The 24,703-nt window shown below is 40.3% G+C and overlaps 1 protein-coding gene across 2 annotated transcripts in view; it reads right to left on the reverse strand.

The window, feature by feature from the left end:
• The window catches only part of LOC120716387 (voltage-dependent T-type calcium channel subunit alpha-1I-like), a 296,557-nt gene that overhangs the window by 21,959 nt on the left and 249,895 nt on the right, over positions 1-24,703 (reverse strand). For both annotated transcript variants that reach the window (XM_040003917.1, XM_040003916.1), the window contains exons 29-33: positions 23,575-23,708; positions 17,582-17,652; positions 13,437-13,515; positions 13,028-13,149; positions 11,606-12,055 (exon numbers count right to left, since the gene is read on the reverse strand). In XM_040003917.1, the coding sequence (XP_039859851.1) occupies positions 11,606-12,055; positions 13,028-13,149; positions 13,437-13,515; positions 17,582-17,652; positions 23,575-23,708 (856 nt within the window). The remainder of the gene's footprint in view (positions 1-11,605; positions 12,056-13,027; positions 13,150-13,436; positions 13,516-17,581; positions 17,653-23,574; positions 23,709-24,703) is intronic.

Genomic DNA, 24,703 nt, shown 5'->3' on the forward strand with positions numbered 1-24,703 from the left:
AGGTTTGGAGTTTTCACACACCCGTTCTCTGTTGCCTGTTGGGGCGGGGGGCCTGGGAGGAGGAGTTGGCCGTCCGATTGGGGTCTGGAATGTGGGGCCTCCCTGCTGCTGCAGAGTCAGGGCGGTCTGCTTCTCTCCACCCCAGGGAAAAGGGTAACACTACCTGGGTCTGGGTGATGTTTCCCCCTCTAGGGGCAAGGGTACCTAGACCTGGGGTATAGAGTACGCTTGGGGAGTGTGATTGTGTGTACAGTGTCTATTTATGTCTTTCTCCACGTTGGGTTAGTGCTGAGTATTTGCATATGAGAGCATGAGGGTGGGAATGGATGTTTGTATCTGTGTGTGCCTGTTTGTCTGTGTCTATATGTCAGGCCGGGTATCAGACGCCACCTCTCTGGGGACATCTCAGGCCCTCCAAGGTATGGAGGCTTATCTCCCCCCACCACTCCCCCTGCCAGTGCATTGGTGGTTCTTGGTGTCCGGGGATGGGCGTCCAGGTACGCACCGGTGGCTGCTTGTCAGGGCCTGGAGCCTGGGGCTCGTTCGGGCCCCTTCGGGGGGTGGGGTGCCCTCGGCCTCTCGGCCTGGGGCTCAGTCACTCTGGCACAACTGGCTGCAGGCAGAGCTCACGGGCACGTCACTGCAACCCCCCCCCCCTCATTTGGGGCTCCTCAGCTCTTTCCGGGAGAGTGGTACGGTTGCCCCTCCGTTGGTCTTCCTTGGTCTCTGGTGCTCTTGGGGCCTCTGGATGTGTGGAGCCTGGATCTCCTTCATACCTGCTTCATGCCCTGGTGGACGGGGTTGTGGCCCCCCCACACCCTCTAACAGATCATTACATGAAGGAACCTTTTAAATACAAGCGCACTCATGCTCACAGGTGTACACGGGTGCTCACACACACACAAACAACACCCTTTTTGGCTCCTACCTCAAAGCACACTGTCACATAGGTCATCTTGATGATGTGGTTTATTATATTGCTCCCTTTTTTTTTGCTTGTTTTTTCTTTTTTCTTTCTCAGCAGGTGATCCAGGTGATTGATATATGTATTTTTTGTCTGTTTGTTTTGTTGGTTTTTGTTTTTTGCCCTTTATCACTGTTCCTCTTCCCCGCTGTTTTTCTTTCCCTCTTTCTTTCTCCCTTTTCTTTCCCCAGTCAAATCTGTCCCATGTGTAGCAAGTGAAAATAAAATAAAATAAACAATAAAAACAAAGGTGAATCAAATAGACCAATACGGCAAGGCTGGGATGGTCCATTTGGTAAAGTAAATCCGTTGGGCATCTTTCTTTGCCTTTAGACAATAATTCTGATGACAAAAGAACCAAACGGGACAGGCGGAAAAAAAAAAGAGAGGCATTGGAGTGCTGCAGCCCTATTTATTTAATATTTTTAGTTCTGCTGCAAATAGCAACAACACAGTGAGAGCTTACACAGTAGAGTGCCTACCAACAAGAACACATATCAGCAGTTAGTAGACCCATATGGCATATTCCCCTACAGATAAGGCTAATGAAAAAAAATACAACAGAAGAGGGAAAACAAGCCAAGAGAAACACAATGCTCATTAAAATGTATTTCAGTCTTATCACTGCATACATGCTGAATGGTCACAGAATCACTGGTTAGATTCTCAGCGCTGTCTGAAAGAGTCTAGGCTCCCTGTGGAGACAGTTGGGTATTTAGGAAATTGATGTACAGCTCACATGAAGAGAGTCCATAAAAGAAATAATGCTGCATCACTGCAAATTTCTTCTGCCTGTCTCTGTGGTGTTATGTACCAATAATGATAAAAATCAACAGCTCTTGTGCAGAATCCCAGCCTTACCTTACAGCCTACATGCAGGGAAGACTACAGCCATACAAGATGTGCTAAAACTTCACATAAAGAGTAGAGCGTTTGGACTGAGATAATTTCAAATAAAACACTTTAAAAAAAAAAGCCAGAACAATATTATTTTACTGTTGCATTATTCATGCTGTGATGGCCAAACCCGTGGCCACACTCTAAAGTCGGTAACTTTTGTATTTTCATTCTTCATTTTGAACATAGTAATACATTTTAGTTTCCAATAACTTTATTGATTGGTTTGGATACATTTGTTCTATTTGTAAGCGCGCACATTTAGTTTACTTATGTATTCATACTACTTCATTTCTTTGCTTTCTGACTAACCTTTGTCTTTTTATTTCTTACCTGCCATCATCCCTGGGAGTTGCCGGACAAAAGATGGTAGCCAGGGTTTGAAACCATTAAATACAAGGGAAGATAATTGGACCACACCACCACTTCCTGCTGAAGGGGGGGAATGTGTGTTTTCTTTACTTTAAAAACAAAGTATTTGTATTTAATTAAATATTTGAGTTTAGGGTTTAATGGTCAATTATGTATGTTTGTATGGTTTTTTGATTTTCTTCTTTAGTGTTTAGTTTATTAACAAACCAGATTGTACTGCATCGTTTGTGATTTATGATTATGTTTGTTTGTTACGCCTCATGTGTCAAAATGGTCTGATCAGCCATTATATATATACCCTTGTATGTAATTTCATGTTTAGGTCAATTATGTATGTTTGGGCAGTCATTTGGTTTGTTAAGTTTGCAGTCTTTGCCTGAATTCAGTTTTGTTTCTTTGACCTCTTTTATGAGCTCAACATTTATTAGTCTTGTAAATATAATTTTTTGGGGTTAAATAAATGGAAACTATATTTTTCTAATAATTCCTGGGCTCCTCCTGTTTTTCAACTCGGTCCATCACACATGCTCTCAGAAAGACTTCACTTGGTAATGGCTCCATTACTAGATGTTCATGGTGATTTGAAAACAAAACATTTGTGAGAAAAAAAAAGGCAATCAATTGTCATTAAGTGGATGCACGCTGGGTTGTAATTAGTCAGTATGAATCTCACAGGGCCTCGGAAAGGGAAAGTCAGCAGCTCCAAGAGTGAAAAACACTTTTATTGGGTGATAAATAATAACTGCCTGGTTACCATTATTTGATTTAATTTACATTTTACAGAAATGCATTAATAGCTTTTTAATTACAAAGGCCAGAAATAACAGTGTGAAAAGAAAAAAAGCTTCAGAACCAAATTTAAACCATGCTCACGCCATGATCTGGGCCCAGACGGTGTTAAGAGGATGTTATTGTATTGTATGTTATCATCTAAAAACATTTCCTTTTATGAAAATCATGCATTTTTATATAAGGAGATCATTTCGTATAGCAATAAGAAAAGAACCTTTTTGGCACTGGTCACGATACAAATCTTTTTCATCTTGACGAAAATTTAAGCATGGTTCTTTGTAGTCTTCGTAGTTTTCCAACATGACCGCACTGGAACAGGAAGCGGCCATGTGAAAACTGTTCCCACATAGTTGGGAGCATGAAATTGGCCAAAATGTCTGTTGAAGTGTCCCTTCCAACGTAACTAAAGGCTGAGCCCAACTCATGAAAAGCAACCTCACACCATAATCCCTCCTCCACCAAACTTTACACTTAGCACCATGCAGTCAGACAAGTACCGTTTTCCAACTACTAAACCCAGAGTCGTTCTTTAGATTAGGATTTCCACTCAGAGAAGATCATTCATTGTGACTCATTACTGCTCTAGCGTCTAGTGGTGGTGTGCTTTACACCACTCCATCCGACACTTTGCATTGCGTAAGGCTTGGATGCAGCTGTTCAGCCATGGTAATCCATTCCATGAAGCTAGCAACTGGTCGTTGCCAGGATGTCATTCACAGGTCTCTAGGTGTGCATAACAGAGGCTTTAGCCAGTAATGACGGCCAACAGCTTCCATAATTTCCAATCAGGAATACACACTTTTCTCTCATGTTATGATTGCTGCGACCGGTCTCTAAGCCGGTGCGAATGAGGCCCGATTTGGGTTTCTGAACTTTAATTTATGGTTTTATACTTAAAAAATATTGCTTAAAAATGTCTTACTGGCAAAATACAGTTGTTTTATTTCAGTCATATTTGCTATGACTGCATTTTTGATTGCAAAGAATGTGGCAATATAAATACACATAAGAACAGGCCCTTACTTGGTGCTTTTGATCTAATTTCTTTTTAAAAAAGCTGTTTCCCTGCTAATCAGAATGAAGATTAATAATACAGTGCAGCTAAAAAAGGCTCATGAAAAGAGTTCCTCCCCTTTCCCGTTTCATCCATCTTTTACTGCGTTTCTGGTTAAAAATAACATTAGGCTGACAGACAATGAGCTATAAGCACAATGAGACTGTGGTGGAGCACGCCACCCACTCACAAGCTCACTGTGTCTTTAACCATTCCAAAGTCAGCCTCTGCCACCGTTCCCTCGGCTCTGATTGCTTACCCTTTGATTCAATGTCATTCTTCAGATGCGTGACAATGTTAATTTCCTTTCAGATGAGCCAAAGTACAGAAGATCACTTAGGTTAATTAGGTCCACACAGAGCCCAAAAAGTAATCTGATTCCAGTATCTGTAAGGATCGTCAAAAGGAATGAGATGCATCATACCTGCAGGGTTGATTATTGGTACAAGCTGGGGGACATGAGTTATTAAAAGTAATCTGAGCTTAATGTCAACAGGAGAAAGAAGAAAAAATGTTATAGTGACAGTGTGGATCTGCCTCTGAACATATTAGACAAAATAAAACTTATAATCATGGTGAACAAGTTAATAAAAATGAGTAAAATGAGGCTGTCCCTGTATAAAAGTTGCATTTTTTAGCAATGCAGTGCATCTCAGTTCACTCTTTAATCTAGTTTTAAGTCTTTTTTAGCCTCAGCAAGATAGAACTTAAAGGGTTCATTAAGCTAAAGGCAGCAAAAAAAAAAAAGTAAGTAAAAGAGCACAATGTGCTGGGAGTGAAAGTTTAGTTACTATATACAGTTAATTAGATTTAATGGCACAGTCACTAAGCAATCTTAAGTTAAAAGCTTCTATAATCAGTATTTTACATTAGGACTGAACAAAACAGTTAATGGATCCAATTTACATAGTGCTTTTCAGTCTTATTGACCACTCAAAGCACTCTGCATTACACGACCAAATCACCCATTCATTCAGTGTGAGACACACTGACTTCATATATTTGACGTCCACACACAACTTCATGCTACAGTGACTTATCGGGGACAGTTCTGGGGCTTCTAGAAGGACCAGGGACTGACACCAGTCTTCCCTTTACTGAGTGAGCCACTGTTTGCCCACATCCACTTGACTAATTCAACATTTTCACAATCTTTTTTTTTTTTACCAAAATTACAAAAATGTCCAAATGTATATTCTTATAAAGGTCATTACACACAGAAATGTTAAATTTTTCAGATCCCAACTTGTCATGTCACGTCTATAGACACATTCAAATTTGTTCTCAAAAATGTTGACATTGTTGTGGAAGTTTTCCATTTAAATAAAGCCTGCAGACGAGCGGTAGCTAACATTCTTTAACCAAAACACACAAAGAACAGACAACCAAGCTTGATGGAGAGCCCACACGACCGCGGGGCAGACGGTCAGCAGAGTCTCACTGAGCCTAGCATGGCTCTCAGTTAAATACCTTCTTCAGGAACAAAAGGCAGTACACAGCTGTTTCACACCTTAAGGTTCACACTCCCTTGCTACCTCCCAGAGTCCTCGAAGAGACAAAAGTTTCTTCATGTGGAGTTGTCTGCTTCCCCCAACTTCCTTACTAGACCCCCACCATTTGTCTTACTGTATGAGTGTGAGACTTGTTAAAAGCCAGTGGCACCAATGCATCATACAATAAAATAATGTGATTAATACATAAGTAAAAGAAATTCCTATACAACATCAAGTGCTGATGATGTGGTTCTACAGGGAGTGCAGAATTATTAGGCAAATGAGTATTTTGTCCACATCATCCTCTTCATGCATGTTGTCTTACTCCAAGCTGTATAGGCTCGAAAGCCTACTACCAATTAAGCATATTAGGTGATGTGCATCTCTGTAATGAGAAGGGGTGTGGTCTAATGACATCAACACCCTATATCAGGTGTGCATAATTATTAGGCAACGTCCTTTCCTTTGGCAAAATGGGTCAAAAGAAGGACTTGACAGGCTCAGAAAAGTCAAAAATAGTGAGATATCTTACAGAGGGATGCAGCAGTCTCAAAATTGCAAAGCTCCTGAAGCGTGATCATTGAACAATCAAGCGTTTCATTCAAAATAGTCAACAGGGTCGCAAGAAGCGTGTGGAAAAACCAAGGCGCAAAATAACTGCCCATGAACTGAGAAAAGTCAAGCGTGCAGCTGCCAAGATGCCACTTGCCACCAGTTTGGCCATATTTCAGAGCTGCAACATCACTGGAGTGCCCAAAAGCACAAGGTGTGCAATACTCAGAGACATGGCCAAGGTAAGAAAGGCTGAAAGACGACCACCACTGAACAAGACACACAAGCTGAAACGTCAAGACTGGGCCAAGAAATATCTCAAGACTGGTTTTTCTAAGGTTTTATGGACTGATGAAATGAGAGTGAGTCTTGATGGGCCAGATGGATGGGCCCGTGGCTGGATTGGTAAAGGGCAGAGAGCTCCAGTCCGACTCAGACGCCAGCAAGGTGGAGGTGGAGTACTGGTTTGGGCTGGTATCATCAAAGATGAGCTTGTGGGGCCTTTTCGGGTTGAGGATGGAGTCAAGCTCAACTCCCAGTCCTACTGCCAGTTTCTGGAAGACACCTTCTTCAAGCAGTGGTACAGGAAGAAGTCTGCATCCTTCAAGAAAAACATGATTTTCATGCAGGACAATGCTCCATCACACGCGTCCAAGTACTCCACAGCGTGGCTGGCAAGAAAGGGTATAAAAGAAGAAAAACTAATGACATGGCCTCCTTGTTCACCTGATCTGAACCCCATTGAGAACCTGTGGTCCATCATCAAATGTGAGATTTACAAGGAGGGAAAACAGTACACCTCTCTGAACAGTGTCTGGGAGGCTGTGGTTGCTGCTGCACGCAATGTTGATGGTGAACAGATCAAAACACTGACAGAATCCATGGATGGCAGGCTTTTGAGTGTCCTTGCAAAGAAAGGTGGCTATATTGGTCGCTGATTTGTTTTTGTTTTGTTTTTGAATGTCAGAAATGTATATTTGTGAATGTGGAGATGTTATATTGGTTTCACTGGTAAAAATAAATAATTGAAATGGGTATATATTTGTTTTTTGTTAAGTTGTCTAATAATTATGCACAGTAATAGTCACCTGCACACACAGATATCCCCCTAAAATAGCTAAAACTAAAAACAAACTAAAAACTACTTCCAAAAACATTCAGCTTTGATATTAATGAGTTTTTTGGGTTCATTGAGAACATGGTTGTTGTTCAATAATAAAATTATTCCTCAGAAATACAACTTGCCTAATAATTCTGCACTCCCTGTAAACAAGAAAAGGAAGAAACCGAGATTGTGGTTTCATCCGATTGTCATGAGATGTCAGGGGCAGGGGGAATTTCATGGTTTGACCCAGAAGTTAAAGCTGTCTACTTACCGTTTTCATACAAAATAAATAAATAAATAAGTTATTATTTTACTATTTCCATATCATTGTGTTTTCTTTAACAAAATGCAGTTTGAGCTACAAGCACACTCGTCTGCAAATGCAGTATTGTGATTGGTCTATTGGTCTGATTGGTGCTCTATTTATTTAAAAAAACAAACAAACAAACATCTAATTTATAATTTCACTGGATGCAAATTAATCCAGTAAAATGATGTAGTCAGTGTGAATGGCTGTATTACGAATTCGTCCCTCACCAACCTGTCTGCTCTACCATAATAACTACTCTGACAAGAACACGATTAATAAAATGAAACAAATAAATGAAACAAAAAAGATTAACATCAGGAGCCTGGCGAGGGTCCATAGTGCTCTTCCAGAAAGCTTCTTGTACTAGTAACTCTATTCTGCATAATCATTTGGAAATATGCTTGTGTGTTCTCAGAGAATAGGAAAGCCTAGCATTCAGGTGGGTAATAGCTCTGTTTGGGGTTCTTGTTTCTTTTTTTAAGAACAGCTGGCATCGATGCCAACAACAGTGTCTGTGTTTACAGGGTCACTTCTAATCATTTCTAATGAGCCACCTTGCAGTTTACTCACTTGCCGCTGCTGCCACCAGTCCAAACAAATTAGTTAAGCTCAGAAGTAAACACTCCAGCAGATTCTTGCGGGATGCAAACAGACCTTTAGTTCCTCCACACAATTATTCAATGTGTCAAACACAGTCACCCTTCATTCAAGCATTTGCTCAATCACTTGATGCAACAATCACTTCTCTGCTCACCCCCTCACCTTCCCAAATTGCTAGTGCTCCTTCTCCCTCCCCAGCCCGTCTCAGTTTTTCCACATAGTTGTTCTATTTTTCCTTTGTTTGTTTCCCTACCTCTTTGTTTGTTGCCACCTTTGCTTATTTACATGTGTCTTTCTTTCTGCTCCAGCAGGCACACGTCTAAAAATACCCGCTCTCGTCTGCAGGTGCAACAGTTCCAGTGGGATTAGAAATGTGGCGTCTACTGACTGGCATCCTTTCCCCCCCCACTGCTGGTGTTTTTTGGTAAAGATGGTGGCCATTTAATATTTTTACACATGTGCGCGGTGGTTCTCGGTATACATCTCAGTCTTGTGATTTATGTGCTTTAATATATCTTTATGTGTGGGTGTAAAAGTCACCTCTAACACCTTGTATGCACACAAGTAGGGCAGTGGTGTTTCATGAATAAAAACAACTCCAGCTGCTGTGCAGTCCCACTGAGCCTGACGGATGCTCGCGGTACCAACTGCCACTGTAGATTAAATTAATGAAGTCTTGAAATAACCAGAATAAACATGCTAATCGTTTACAGTTCATCATATATTCACAGCCTGTTTGAGTACTTTTAATATGAGCCAGGCTCAAGTTGGAGCTGCAACTATCACTTTATGAATGAAATTCAAATTCAAATTTTATTTGTCACATACACAGTACGATATGCAGTGAAATGCTTAGACAACTGCTCGTGACCTAAAGAAAAAAAGACTATGAATAGGATAGGAAATAAATATGAAAATCAAAATGAAGGGTAAATTTAGCTAGGAAGGAATAAAATAAAATATAAAAATTAAAGTTAAAAATAAAATAACTGTACAACAAAATACACAAATACACAATATAGAAATATATAAGAATATATGAAGAAATATAGAACAATAACAGCAGCTATACAAGTACTAAATGGTAATGAAGAAATATAATATCCAGGGTTGTGCAATCCACATGTGTAAGAGTCTTGTGCAGTGCAAATATGCTTAAAGTGATTTATTTAAGTGACTTGTGATAAAGTGATTCGATTAGATGACCACGCAGTGTAACTGTGCAGTGGCCACTAGTGTAAACAAATGTCCAGAATGTCCAGCGTGTGTGTAAAAACCATATGTGTGGGTCAGTACTATGTGGTGGTGTGACTGAGAGACCGTATCGCCTGCGGGAAGAAGCTCCTCCTCAGTCTCTCTGTGTTGGTCTTCAGGGAGCGGAATCGCTTTCCTGACCTCAACAGAGAGAACAGTCTGTTGTTGGGATGGCTGAGGACTGTTCTCTCTGAATGAACAAATTAAATAAAAATTAAGAGTAAAATTTGCCTCTTCTCTGTATTTTAAAGAAAATCAAATAATGTGGGTGTTTTTGACTGTGTGACAGAAGATCTACAGCAGTTTCTACAAAAATGGGATGTTCTTTTCTACTTTTCTTATGTTTTATGAAGCAATAAGTGATCAGCTAATAAAAAAAAACTGAACAATGTAAAAGGGTATTTTCAACTACGCCGTTTAAAAACGTCTACAAAGTCAGTTATCAGTCTCTCTCAATGGGGAGCAAAATGTGAATTCATTTCACAGGCGTGTGTAGATGTGCAATAGGTGCATGTTGAATGGGCTGCAGGTCTCAAGTGACCAACAGTGACAATAAAGCAAAACTAGAAATAGAAGTCAGTGAGGAAGGAGGAGAGAAAAGTGGTCTGTGGCCACCACCTGCCTAACCACTCCCCTTTTGGGGCTTGTCTTGTTGTTGCTTCTCCAGTTCACTTGTTGTCACTTTCATTTCACCAAAAGAGGTAAAAGGGCTTTCCAATGGCTCATGCTTTTCAAACTTGAGGTTTGAGTGACATTGCATATTACTCAGATGATCGAGTGTTAATTTAATTTATACTCTGATGAGTATTTTGTGATTTGATAACCTTTATCCTTCATTAATTGATGAAGTGGCTTCAGTTGCCTAACATGTGAAAGATTCCTGCTTTGAGTCTGGGAGGGGAAAAAAGTCAAATAAGTGCTGTGGTGATGCCCACTTGTGAGGCTACTACTAATCGAAAGGTTGGTGATTCGATTATTGGCCGCTGCAGTCTGCATGCCAAAGATCCTTGGGCGAGATACTGAACCCCAAGTTACTCTCTGATCCATTCATTGCAGAGTGAATGTCTGTGAATGTTAGACAGCAAGCACTTAAGCATAAAAAACTGCTTGTGTGAAGGAGGTATGTTGTATGAATTGCTTTGAGTGCTTAAGGAGAGTAGATATATGAGCCAGTCCATTAACCGCTAAGGAGCAGCTGAAATACCTTTTTAATTGAAGAACTGCTAACACTAGTATATGTTGGCAAGGACATGGGTTAGAAGCCCAACCAGTCATGTGCAAATAGCTTTCTTTAGTTCTGAAAATTTAGTTATGGTGGTGGTCAGAGGGCCCAGTGGCGCCAGTGTCCGGCAGCCTGGCCTCTGTCAGTGCGCCCCAGGGCAGCTGTGGCTACAATGTACAATGTGGCTACAATACAATGGGATGACTGAATGTAAAGCGCTTTGGGGTCCATAGGGACTAAGTAAAGCGCTATACAAATACAGGACATTTACCATTTACCATGAAAAGCATAGGAAAAAAAGCAATCAAAAAGCAAACCCTGAAAATGCCACTTAATGATAATTACTCCGATTGCATTACTGGTTTATTACAATGGCAGAAACTAGTGTGTTTTTTTTCCCTTGCTCTGGGCAAAGGAGTAGTATTACCTTAAGGGACAAAAGTAAACACATCTTGGGCCGCGACCATGCAAACTGGCTCTACACTGTAACTCAGATAGGCAATCCTGTTGTGTTGTTGAATGAGCTATTTGGCGGATGATGACTCATCGTGCTCGACGAACTTTGCAGTCAAGAGTTGTGCACACTAACGATGTCTGTCAAATCCTTACAACCACAGGTTTCAATATCATTTTGTGACGGCTGTAACTGGTAGAGGCTGAATGAATACATATACATATATGTAATTGACTTACAGTTAACCCTAAGCCTAACCCATGGCTTTCAAGCCACATGCAGCTTTATAGCGGCTAAAGAGCTGCATGTGGCTTGGAAGCTGCAGGTTGCTGACTTCTGGTTTCAACAAATGAGTATTTATAATTATTTTTTCCACTGCCATGATTTGCGTAAGAAAAGGTATAAACAGGTTTACAAAACTATTTTGTTTTTCTAAAAGATCAGTGTGATTTTGACATAGCCAGCATGCAGAACCCAACCCAAGAGCTCTCTGTTCAGCAGTAATTACTCTCTTGAATATTTGAAAGTCCACTCACCTGTGCAGGGGAGTAGAGGCGACATCGAGGGTGAGTGTGTCCGTCATGAGTAGCGCTCCCTCCTCCTCCATCTCGAAGTGGTGCCATCAATCCGCTACTTGGGCCCCCGACTGTTCCCGCTGTAATTGCGCCAGACACTCCGCCGCCTACGCCCGCCCCGCTCGCAGTGGCAACGGTGGCCCCAGCGATGGCTCCGATGCCTCCCATCATGCAGCACAGGCCTCCCTGGGCCAACTCCAATTCAATCTCTGCATCCATCTCGGCATCCTCCTGTGCCTCCTTGTTGGAATCGTCCAGATGTTTCATCAGCACGGCAACCACCACGTTTATCAGTACGAACTGAGCTGTGAGCACGAAGGACACGAAATACATCGGGGAGATGAACTGCAGTCCGGCATGACAGCCGTAGTCGGTTCCTGGACGATCGGGCGGGCACTCTCTCAGGGTGTCCTAATGGATAAAAGGGTATTGAGAGAGTTTTAAAGGGTTGAGGAAGGAGACAGGAATGAAGTGTCAAACACATGAAAAGGCAGTGAAAGAGTGAGTGGATAAAATGGAAAAATAGTGAGGATTCGGCAGATAAAGCTGGATAGCAGGAAAGTAGGGAAAAGAAAATGGGAAGAGGAAAAGATCAGTCAAATAAGGAAGATTTTATATGTAGTAAACACACAAAATATTTGCTAGAAATAATTATTTTAAATCAGAGTTGGGCTTAGAAAATGTGACCATATTGCCCAGTTTCATTTCCATTATTTACCAATCAATCAATCAATCAATCAATTAATACTCTTTAGTTTTAACATGACACACTGTCAAACTTTCACACTTCCAGAAATTTGCTTTTCAGCCACAGTCACTTTTTAGAGAGCCTAATCAGCACTGATTAACAGCTGGATATGAGCTGTTATAAAATTTTAAGAGCTCCAGGTACTCGGGGTACTTGGGTGTGATTGGAGAGTAAGATTGAAGTGATAGATGAAATTGAAGAGGCAGATGAAATAGTCACTTTTTGTGAATGTGAATTTGAATCTTCATTCATCCTCTGTAGACTCTGAGTGCACATTCACATCTTCAGGATCATCTTTGCTAAAGGACACGCTCATTACACACTCATTTCCCCAACCTAAATACGGTCTAGTCCACAGATTTGAACTAAAGACCTTCAATTATAATTCTGCTTCTCATCCTCTTTCTCTGCTGAGGTTGGAGTAGCTTATATACGATCAGCCAGCCAGTTCAACATAAGCATGTATGTGTTATTAGAATAGAATTAGAAATGCTCAAACGGTGTCTCATCTAAAAAAATCTGTCCAACGCTGCCCCTGGGGACAAGTTGAGGTAAAGCGGAGTGAAAAACAATCATTTAGGTCCATTAGATAACCCAGCCCAAAATGATGAAATGAGGATGAAGAACAAAAGTACCTTCATGATGCCATTCCAGTTGTCGCCAGTTGAAACCTGGAAGAGCGTAAGGAAGGCCATTCCAAAGTTTTCAAAGGTAGCATGGCGGCTCATTCCTTCACAGGGGTAGTCAGCATTACACACTGAGACCAAACATCAAGTGGAAAGAAAACAAAATGAGCAAGACATGGTAAAGGGTGAATCGTGGCTCAGTCAGTTGGATCTTTCTTTTGCGTCTGTCCATAGAGTGAGACATAACAAATGAGCAGGTGGTACAAATGGAGATGAATCCAGGTAAAAAAGGCAAATCCAAACATTCCTTGTATGCTGCGTTTTTCATTGCAGTGTTTTTACAGATATCTAATTATATTTGATAAACATGCTCCAAAAAGCCTTTAGTAGGAACAAAAGTGGTGTCTGAAAGACCCACCTAGTTCTCCAAACAGCTCCACACCCAGAGCAGCATAGATGAAAAACAGCAACATGAAGAGTAGGCCCAAGTTCCCCACCTGGAACATAAAGAAAAAGCATTCATTTCTTATATTCATTTGTGGAATCGAATCATGTGGACCTCCACGGTTAGGTGAGTGGGGCTCAGCCACTGTGCAAACTGACTCAGTAGTTTCCAACTCCTCCTCCTATTTCCCCTGTCAGAGTTCAGAGATAACGGTACTTAATATAACAGGATTTCACTATTTATGAGTTTATATTTGAAACCAGAACCTTCATGTTCCTTTTGCATTGCTTGTTATCATCCGTGAATCACACAGCAAGGCCTTGACTGTCTCATGATGAAACATACACGTAGATTAACTGCAGTTTTGTTCCTGTTTGGTCCTGTTTGGTGCTTCTCCAGGACTGGAGAAGAATTTCATTGGCTCAGAAATAGTTGCAAGGCAGGTTTACGCAGCATCGTCATTGTATTGCACAGTTCTGGGTGACACTGTATCATGTGTGAATCGGTCGATGTGGATGGTCACAGTGTAGATGTAGATGGATAAAGAGCCCCTGTGGGTGCAGTAGTAGGCACTAGCATCACACCATTAGCTAAGTCACTTCACAGGGAAGGCAGTGGGGTGCTTTTAAATAGGTGAATGTAGGATTCTATTAGACAGTCAAATAAACTGAGAGAAGCTGGGGATAGCATACAATGTGTTTTAGTTTTTACAGGAGGTGAGATCACAGTGGAGGACTGCATATAATGAGAGAAGGAGATAAGCGGGAATGAATGTATATACACTACAGAGGAGAGGTTAGGCAACGCCTGAGGAGAGCGCTCTTCTCATGATAGATGTAAAAAAAACATCCATGCCTCGGCCTGAAGCAGTCTGCGGCTCGCAACTTAAACACATCTGATGTTTTTGGATTCCTTGAGCAGAGACTGAAAGCAAACTTCAGGAGCAGTGTTGCTACACAATGTGAAACAGATAGCTGAATGCTAAGGAAGCAACACAATAATCAACAAGGTAGCTGAAGTTGGAGCATCCTGTGTCGTGTACATCTTTTGGTTTCCGGTAAACGAATCTAAAATCTAAAGCCATCTACTACATTTTAAAAGTGTGTCCTGAAAATGTTGTTGGGGCCATTGGGAGGAACATTTTTTTCTTCAGGGTAAATTCTTTCTACATAATATGATATGAGAAACACTGGCATATGGTCAAGGCCACCCACTTCCAATCCCAACTGAAAACAAGCAGGATGATTTGTTTTTTTTACAGACACAGACCATTAAGGACAAAGACATCGCTAAACCATGGAGCACAACCCTTCTACTGTTCTCTGTCCTTAAGCAAAGAACGTGTATTTGAGACACATTTAAAACACAAGCAGAAAAGGTCACAAGACACTACTTCTTCTTATATAGGCATTTTTAAAACCACTGTATATTTTTTTGGTGCCTAGCAGAGGGATGCCAGTTGGTGTAATTGAGAGAAATTCTGAGACAATTTCTAGGTGGACCAGAAAAAAAAGGTCACAGCACACTCATGCATTTGATTTTTCTACTGTGCAAGCATAACTGTGCATACTTGCTATTAAGCTAGATTTATCTTTCTTCTGGCTTCAGTGAAGTGCTCTACTGAAGAAAACATTGATGTTCTGGCTTGTTACGTGCTCACTTTACAAAAGGTAAAATTGACCTCATGAAAAATGTGCGGATGCTGAAAAATGAACTTATTTAACAACAGAGCCTACTGCTATATCGTATAGACAATGCCAATTACATGCTTCATTTGCTCTACACAGAGTTGCAGTAACATTACAAACGATCAACTAATGGCTTTTGTTTCATAGCACAGTGGCAATAAATCTATCATGAAACGACCTGTGAAAAAGAAAAAATATAGACGAAATGATACTGGAACACTTCCAGGATCTATACGATTGAATGCTTTCTTCCCATTTTTACTAATATATAAATACTCAGTAGTATGCTATTTATAATGCATCACAGTGAAGGCTCAACTGTTATTGTTTTTTCAGAGAACAGCTGATAATTTGGCTTTTTTATGCCTTTTTTTATTGGACACTTAAAAAATAACAATGGCATTAAATTAATATCTGCCAGCATTTTGAATTTAACAATTTTTATTTACTATTTACCAATGAAACCTTGAGTTTGTGTGTGTTCATGTCGATTTTGTTTTTGTGAAACTGAAAATGAAAGAGCTTGCATTTATAAATGTGAGGCTTACTGAAGCGGAGACATTTTCTGTGACTATAATTTATATATGTGCACAAATTTTGCAATCCAAACATCAGGGAGACAAAAATCCTCCCAGACACACAGGAGAAAGAACTTCTTGCTGCTGACTCACTCCATTAGAAATGCCTCTAATAAGGATATGTTTCCAAGAGTTGACAGTTCCAATACATCACAGCTTTCTTTCCCCTCTAGTTTGACCAATTTTTTTTTTTAAAAAACCTTGACCCTTTACACATTTTAGAATTTTCTGTATATCTCGTTAAATATGACCCATGCTTAGATCCATAAGCTTTTTTTGTCATTTTGCCTCTGTACTCCACCACAGTGGATTTAAGATGTGACTGAAGTGCAAACTTTCATTTTTAATTCAAGGGGTTTTAAAAAGGTAATTCATATATTAACAGTTTAGAAATTGCAGCAATTTTATCCATTAGTCGCTTATTTTCAGAGGCTCAAAATGAACTGCACAGTGACTGACAAGCAGTTTAATGGTCAAAGAAATCCCGTTCACTTGATATTCCAAGACAAATGTATTAGATAAAAGGTAGCTGCTAATTGGAAGTCTCAATCTGAGGTTCCAAAACTTGATGATGCCAGAAAAAGAGGCCATCATTTGGCTAAAATCCCAAAATGAATCTTAAAAAGGAAAAAAATGTGGCAACACCAAAAGACCATTGAAAAAAAGATAAAATCGATAACTGTAAATTATAGTCGTGGTAAAGAAAAAACCCTTTGTCATTGTCATCAAGTCTACAAGCTAGAGATGAAATACATAGAAATACAGATGAAATCGAGAGGATTTACAACAAGGTGAGATTAGGTCAGATTAGACTTGACTAAAAACATCTGAAGGAGACGCCCCGTTTTAGAGAAAAATCTTGGATTTTTGAAGACTAATTTGTATCAAAATGATTGGAAAAGAAAATTATGTGGAAGGAGTAGAACAGCTCATGATAGAAGTGATAGCTGATGGGCTACGCCCTCTGCTCAGCTTCAGCAGAGCTGACTTTATGGCTCTTTGCAGTGCACATGGGTAAGAGGTGAAAGCAAAAGCAACCCAAGAATTGTCATGACAGAAAAATGAGATATTAAAGCCAAGATCCAAAGGATCAAAAAAGGACAAAAAATAATAATAATCCATAAATCTAAAGTGACTTTAGTTTGTCCATTTACGTTTGAGCCTCTGAAAATGGGAGAGTGTGGGTATAAAACCTGCTGTAATTCCTGCAGGGTTAAGTAGTTTTGTTAAACGCCATAAATTAAAGCTTAAAGTCTGCACTTCAAGCAAATGTAGATCATTTCAGTTTGAACTGACTGTGGTGGTGTACAGAAGTAAAATTACAAACCTGTGTTGAGTCCCAAAAGAGCAGAGTGTGACTGGAGTACGTGCTGGTAAAATATCTCAACATTACTGAACTCCTAATAAGTTATTAAACATCCCCAGCTAAAATAGTCGATCTACAGTGTCTCTGTGTCCCCTCAGATTCCACAAAACCATCCATTAATATCAGCAAAGGCTTGAGACCAAGAGTCTTTCAGTGCAACAGGGGAGCAGAGCACATTTGCTGCTCTGTTCTCATTAACGGTGGTAAGAATGAAAAAAAAAAGAAATCTTAACTTATTGCTGCGAGTGTGCGTCTGTGGGTTTTTTTTTAAATTCCTGAATAAATTAGAGCAGCCATGGAAATTTACCAAGTGTCATAAGATTAAGGGCAAAAATTTTTCTAATAACCTGACTTTTTAAAAGTTCTTATTCTCAGAGAGCGTTTATCGACTCTGGTCATTTATCATTTCACAAATGTTAATTAACTCCTGGGTGCTCTTGAGATAAGCTCTGGGGTGTGTGTGTGTGTGTGTGGGATGACTCATACCTGAGGCAGAGCTTGGACCACGGTGTCAAGAAGAGCTCTCATCCCCGTTGCCATTTTCAGCAACTTCAACACTGAAGAGAGATCACACAGGGTCAGAGAAAACTATAGCCATGGGTAAAACTGCATAAGTCTGTGTCTGTACGTGACACTTGACCTACGTGTTGGGGTGATAAACAACCAACAACACCTACAGAGTGAAGAGAAGTAATACCAAAGACAGAAAGACTAAAGACACCAGAGGGATGGAGGAGAAAAGTCAAGATAGATACATAAGGTGTGGGCAGAGAGAGAAAGAGAGACAGTAAACGATCAATACATGGAACAGGTTTCCCAGCTCATCATAAGCGACCTTCGACAATTCCCAGATGTCCAATTTCTGGAGGAACTCGGTAATTACTGGAGCCAGAGGAAAACAAGAGAGTATTCTCACAGAGAACAGCAAGGAACAATATAACCTCCTGGGAGATGGGCTGCTCTTCACAGTTCTTAGTGAAGATACACAGTGCGTGACAAAGAGAGGGTGAAAGCAGTGGTTACAGCCCATGAAGAGAACAACTCTTAATAACCTTTTCACCAAAACATACAGCCAACAGCTTTACTTACAGGCAGTTGCTGCCTTTATTTGCTGAAAACATTTTAGAGTCTTTAATGCTCGATCACAGCGACTTTTTAAAAAAAATGCTGTTTGCCAATCATTTTAATAACTTTGACTATATTTTGACCGCTGGGACTTTGTCCTGTAAGATCTGGTACTGCAATTAAATATCTACAGTTCTGAAGGAGGACTTCTGTCTAATGAACTATGACATATGATGATTGTTTTAGCACCTGGTTGGAAATTAGCCTCAGCAATGCTACAGTTCATAAAAAAGCATGGCTGTACATTATTTCAATGTCAGGTTTCATATTACATCTAATTTGGTATCTGTAGGATATAAATTATAGTTCTGTGGTTGATATTATGACTGCTCAGTAACACTATATATCCTCATTGGTCACTTTGTTCGGGACAACAGCTCAACTGCTTGCTAGTATAAATATCTAATCAACCAACCACATGTTGGCAACTTTAAGTGTTTAGGCTGATAGGCGTGGTTGAAACAACCTGCTGAACTTCAAGTCCAGCATCAGAGTAAGGCAGAAAGGGAATTTAATGAGTCTGAACGTGGATCAGACAGACTGGTTTCCCCTGTCTTCTAGAGGTGGGAATCACCATACATCCCACGATACGATATTATCACAATACTTAACGCACGATACGATATTATTGCAATTTTTTAAAAATATTTTGCGATATTCAGATTCTGTACATAAAGGTAAACTTTATCAATATTCATTTTATCTAATATCAAAGTCTCACACTCAGTCTTTCTCTCATTTCAGCCAGTTTTATTGTTGACAAACTGAACGGTTTGTATTACAGTCTAGTCCAACTTAACTGAATGCAACTATCTGGTACAATTATAGCTATTCTGAACTATGCAATTTATGAAAACTATGCAGCCCATTCAGCAACTGAAGAATTTGAAAGTAAAATAAAACAAAATATAATTTTACATTAAATAAAAAAGTTTTAAACTTAATTAAAATAAAACATGTCTTAAATTTAGTTTATTGCTGCCAAAAAAAAAGTTAAACACATTTGGACAGTGAAGGAATGTCAGGATTCTTGCTCAGAAAAAGGAGCTGATCAACATGCTCTGAAGTCAGAGCATGTTCCAGTCCACAAAATCCTTTTTTTGTAACAAAATATCGATTTCTGCTGTCCCTGTATCGATACATTATTAGCAAACAAAATATCACGATACTACACAGTATCGATTTTTTCCCCCACCCCTACTGTCTTCACTGCAGCTCGTCCACAGTTAGCTAAGAATCAGACAACAGTAAACACTTAGCTAAAAAATGAGTACTTGTAAAAAACATGTAATTTATATAGTTTTTAAATTATATATAAATTTGAGCATATTTGCATAGTAACAGTATTTTATTTCCAGTATTTGTTTTTGTTTGTTTTCCAAGTTATAGGAAAAAGTTTCTCTGGGAGACAGCTGCTTCTGAGGCTAAATGTGCTACACTTCCAAATTAATGGTTGCATTTGTCATCCTTTTTCTTTTTTCACTTCTCTGGGTTTTATTTTTATACAAAATGTAAAATGAACACAAATAATAGCCTTCTCATTTCTATATACCTGTTGACTATTTTGGAGTAGCAGCTAGGCAATACTTACACTCAAAGTCTAGCTGGTAGAGTTGTTTGTTCACTGACTGTTTTGAATCAGAATCAGAATCAGAATCAGAAAGGGGTTTATTGCCAAATGTTGAGCAGGTTTACAACATTAGGAAATTGCTGCGGTGCTTCAGTGCAAACATAGTGTCATAAATAGCACTTAAATAGACATGAAAAAAAATAAAAATAAAAGTAGGAATAAGAATTAAAAGTGCTACGTAGAAAGATATGTGCATGAGATATACATGAGATATATACATGAGAATAAGAATTAAGAGTGCTACGTTGAAAGATATATACATGAGTGCAGGTGGTGATCAGTGCCAAACATGGAATGATGCAGTGACACAGCGTAGGGTCATGTGTTAGTGGCGGGGACAGTCATATGGTTATTGTTCATGTGTCCAACAGCAGAGGGGAAGAAACTGTTCTTATGGCGAGAGGTTCTGGTGCGAATGGACCGGAGCCTCCTGCCTGAGGGTAGCAGGTCAAACAGACTGTGTCCAGGGTGAGAAGGGTCAGCTGAGATCCGAGCTGCACGCCGCAATGTCCTGGAGGTGTACAGGTCCTGCAAAGATGGGAGTCTGCAGCCAATCACCTTCTCAGCAGAGCGCACAACACGCTGCAGTCTCTGTTTGTCCCTGATAGTGGCTCCAGCGTACCACACGGTGATGGAGGAGGTGAGGATGGACTCGATGATTGCAGTGTAGAACTGCATCATCGTCCGTGTTGGCAGGTTGAATTTCTTCAGCTGCCTCAGGAAGTACATCCTCTGCTGGGCTTTCTTGATGACGGAGGTGATGGTGGGCTCCCACTTCAGGTCCTGGGTGATGGTGGTACCCAGGAAGCGGAATGAGTCCACAGAGGTGATGGGGGTGAGTCAGGATGATGGGGGGGAGTGGGGCTGTGTGCTTCCTGAAGTCCACAATAATCTCCACTGTCTTCTGGGCATTCAGCACCAGGTTGTTGTGGCTGCACCAGGACACCAGACGTTCAACCTCCCTCCTGTAGGCAGACTCATCCCCGTCCGAGATGAGCCCAATAACGGTGGTGTCATCTGCAAACTTGATTAGCTTGACAGACTGGTGGGTGGAGGTGCAGCAGTTGGTGTACAGGGAGAAGAGCAGAGGAGAAAGAACACAGCCCTGAGGGGAGCCGGTGCTGATGGTCCGGGAGTCCGAGACATTCTTTCCCAGCCTCACATGCTGCTTCCTGTCCGTCAGGAAGTCAGTGATCCACCGGCAGATGGGATCAGGCACATTCATCTGGGAAAGCTTGCCTCGGAGATGGTCTGGAAGGATGGTGTTGAAGGCAGAGCTGAAGTCCACAAACAGGATCCTGGCGTAGGTTCCTGGGGAGTCCAGATGCTGCAGGATGAAGTGTAGGGCCATGTTGATGGCGTCATCTACAGACCTGTTGGCTCTATATGCAAACTGCAGGGGGTCCAGGAGGGGGGCCGTGAGGGTCTTGAGATGGGAGAGAACCAGGCGCTCAAAAGACTTCATGACCACAGATGTCAGAGCCACGGGTCTGTAGTCATTTAGTCCAGTGATCCTAGGTTTCTTGGGGACAGGGATTATGGTAGAGGACTTGAAGCAGGCAGGCACATGACATGCCTGCAGTGAGGAGTTGAAAATGCCAGAAAACACTGGGGCCAGCTCGTTTGCACAGTGTCTGAGGGTGGCAGGAGACACGCCGTCTGGGCCAGGAGCTTTCCGAGCATTCAGACTCTTAAACTGCTTCCTCACATCTGCTTCATGAATATGAAGAGTTGTGGTGGGAGGAGGTGGTGTGAAATCCTCTTTTACTGAAGCACCAGGGCATCCATACGTGGCGCCATCTTGGTAAGAAAATCGTGTCCATCTGGTTCATTAAAAATGTCAAGCCTACAAAGAGTTTATAACACTGAAAAACTAAGGCTTACACCATTAGTTCAAGGGAAAAGCTAGCATCCCTGCCAGCTAATAATTCACAAGCACGGTCATTATATTGTGGGGTAGATTATTATTATACTGGGTCATGCTAAAAACATTAAATGTGATTTTATTTGTTCAAATGCAGTCCTTGGACTTTGAAGGAGTACTAGGGCCACATTAAGAAAAAAACATGTTATTATTCATTTTGAGAATAACGTCAAAGTAACAATTTGAAAATAATTACAATGTTTTATTAGATGGGTTAGTTAAATCGTACTTTAGAATTGCTTTTAGTACAAATAAATTCTTTCTTTTTTAGCACATAAACACTGTGTGGTGACAAATATAAGGACAGAAAGATGCATATAGTCAGTAGGAAAGACAACAGAAATTTGTCCAGATTTGCGCAAAATGAAACAATGAAATGAAACATCAATGGGCAGATTACTAATGGTCACACTATGATTTGCAACAAGACACAAAAAGACAGCTGATCATGCCGTTTCTACACAGGCATTTAGTAGACGGCATAAACGCTGTGGCAGTTATTTGACTTGAAACGACAAATTTCATCTCCACATTCTGAATTTACTCTGAGAGTTTAATCTCAAAATGAACAATAATATTTTTCTTTTAATGTTGCTGTAACATTTCATTGTACTTGACACTTTTAGAGAAAAACTAACATTAACTGCCAACATACAACAAAACAGTCGGATGAATATTCTATTGTATTATCCCACTAGCGAGTTGGAATTAATCCACTTGTATGAAACGACTGTGGAACATTTTAATATTCTCTCTCACAGTTACAAATTAGTTAACATTCATACACAGTGGCAAAAATGTTAAGAGAAGAAAGACTAAAAGTCACCAGTAGCCCTCACACTCATCATCAAATACCCCACTTGCTTCTTAATTACCACTGGCTGCTGTTTAGTTAGCATATTACCCATGGGTCCACTCAGAGGTCCCTGAACAGAATTATGGAGGGCAGAGGGTGATGGTAAGAGAGGGCGAGGATTAAGTGAGATTGATGTAATTAGCCTTTATCCCCCTCAGTGTGAAGTTAAGAGGACAGCCCAAAGAACTAGTCCTTCAATTTCCCCAGATTTATTAGAGCACAGATGCAAAATGAGAGTCAAGTTAAAAACGAGAGCAAATCTCAGTGATATATGGATACTGGTATCAACCTCAGTGAGCCTCTTTTTCAAGTTACTCAGTCAGTCAGTAGGCCAGTCTAAAATTCTTCAAGCAGTCAACACAACTAGTCATCGTTATCCATGTGTCTTTGTTCAGTGGTAGGTTTGAAGGCTCCCTAAATGCTGTTTCATAGATTGAATTAAACACATAAAGAAACATTTATCACTTCCACAAGTTAAATCAAACAAAAACGAACATGTCTGTAATATTTAACATAAAAAGCTTCCAGGACATGAGAGATTACACCTGCTAAGCTTCTGTTAGGCTCCTCTGATTTCATTTACAAAAGCTTCATTTACAAAAATAATGAACACAATCATTTTGTGAGAACTAAATTGAAATTAGCGATGTGGAAATATACATGACTTTTAATTTATCTCGACTGCTGGGTGATATTAAAGAACAGCTGGGCACACTATAGCCCAAACAACAGCTACAGAAAACTGAAACAGAAGCAAAACGCACAAAACCTCTGACTAATTTTCTCTGGAAAAATGGTAAATTAGGAAACGGGTAAGGGACAAGCACATGTATAAAAATATAAAATAATAAAAGAAGTAAAGTAAGATGAAGTTTCAGGCATAAGAAAACACCATGGGCAGGATGTAGGGTTAAAGACGTGTGCCTCTGTGGGTTGTGGCATACCTCGTGCTATCCTGAGCACCCTCATGATCCTGATGATGGTGGGGTTGATGGGGAGTGAGGCATTGATCTCAATCTCTTCCAGGGTGATGCCCATCACTGACAACAGCACAATGGCCAAATCCAACTGGTTCCACCTACACACACAGACACGCACAACGACTTTTCAACATACCGGAAAAATACCGAACCCGACGGAATATAATGTGAGTCTTAAAAGAAGGAGAACGAGGATGAATTGCTCAGGATTTCATGACTGCACACATCACGGTCGGTGTCATGTTAATTTCCCAATGAATATTAATGTTCTACATCACATTTGTGCATAATTGGCCTGACTCTCGCACAACTGACTTGGCAGAAGAATTGGTAACAGCTCACCATTACCCTAAGGCCTGCTCCAGCTATGAATATTCATAATAATAGTAGAATAAGAGTTTGAATACAACTTGGACTAAGAAACAATATCTGCTGAGTGATTTATGTAGCCTGTTGTCATTTTATTGGTCAAAAAAGAGTTACTAAACGGCTCATGTGGGAGAATTCATGAATGTAAAGTTAAATAAATAATGTGGATTTTGATATTTTTGTCAAAGTTTTGATGCAAACTTCATATTGTAATGCTAATTCTGAAACAAGCATCGCATAATCTCATCAGACAACAAATATAAAGAGGACATTCTTCAGTTATATTGTTGTTGAGTAGCTATATTATGAAAGAACCTTTAAAACCATTATATAAGAAAGAGACCTGACCTTTCTTACTTTAAAAGACATGCGCACTTCCTTAAATATACATTCCCCCCTTATTTTTTTAAATGTTGCAACGTTTCCTTCACTTTTCACTCAGGTTACAGCAAAATTATTGCCCGGGGGAATGTTTCCCCACTGCGTTTCACGCTAGACAATATCTCAGTGCCAGAACAACAAGAAGCGGCACACAGACAGACTCACACAGTGTAAACACACTCAAAACAGCGTTGCCTAATAAACCCAGGGGTTTCCAAAAAGACACACAAGGGTAAAGACAGAAAAAGACAAAGGTGCTGCAAAAGAAGAGAGAGGAAGGACATAGAGAAAGAGAGCCATGAAATGTAATGCACACTGGAAGAAATACCGTGACTAACTAAAG

Source organism: Simochromis diagramma, unplaced genomic scaffold (genome assembly GCF_900408965.1).
Source record: "Simochromis diagramma unplaced genomic scaffold, fSimDia1.1 OVJJ01000325.1, whole genome shotgun sequence".
NCBI classification, from domain to species: Eukaryota; Metazoa; Chordata; class Actinopteri; order Cichliformes; family Cichlidae; genus Simochromis; species Simochromis diagramma.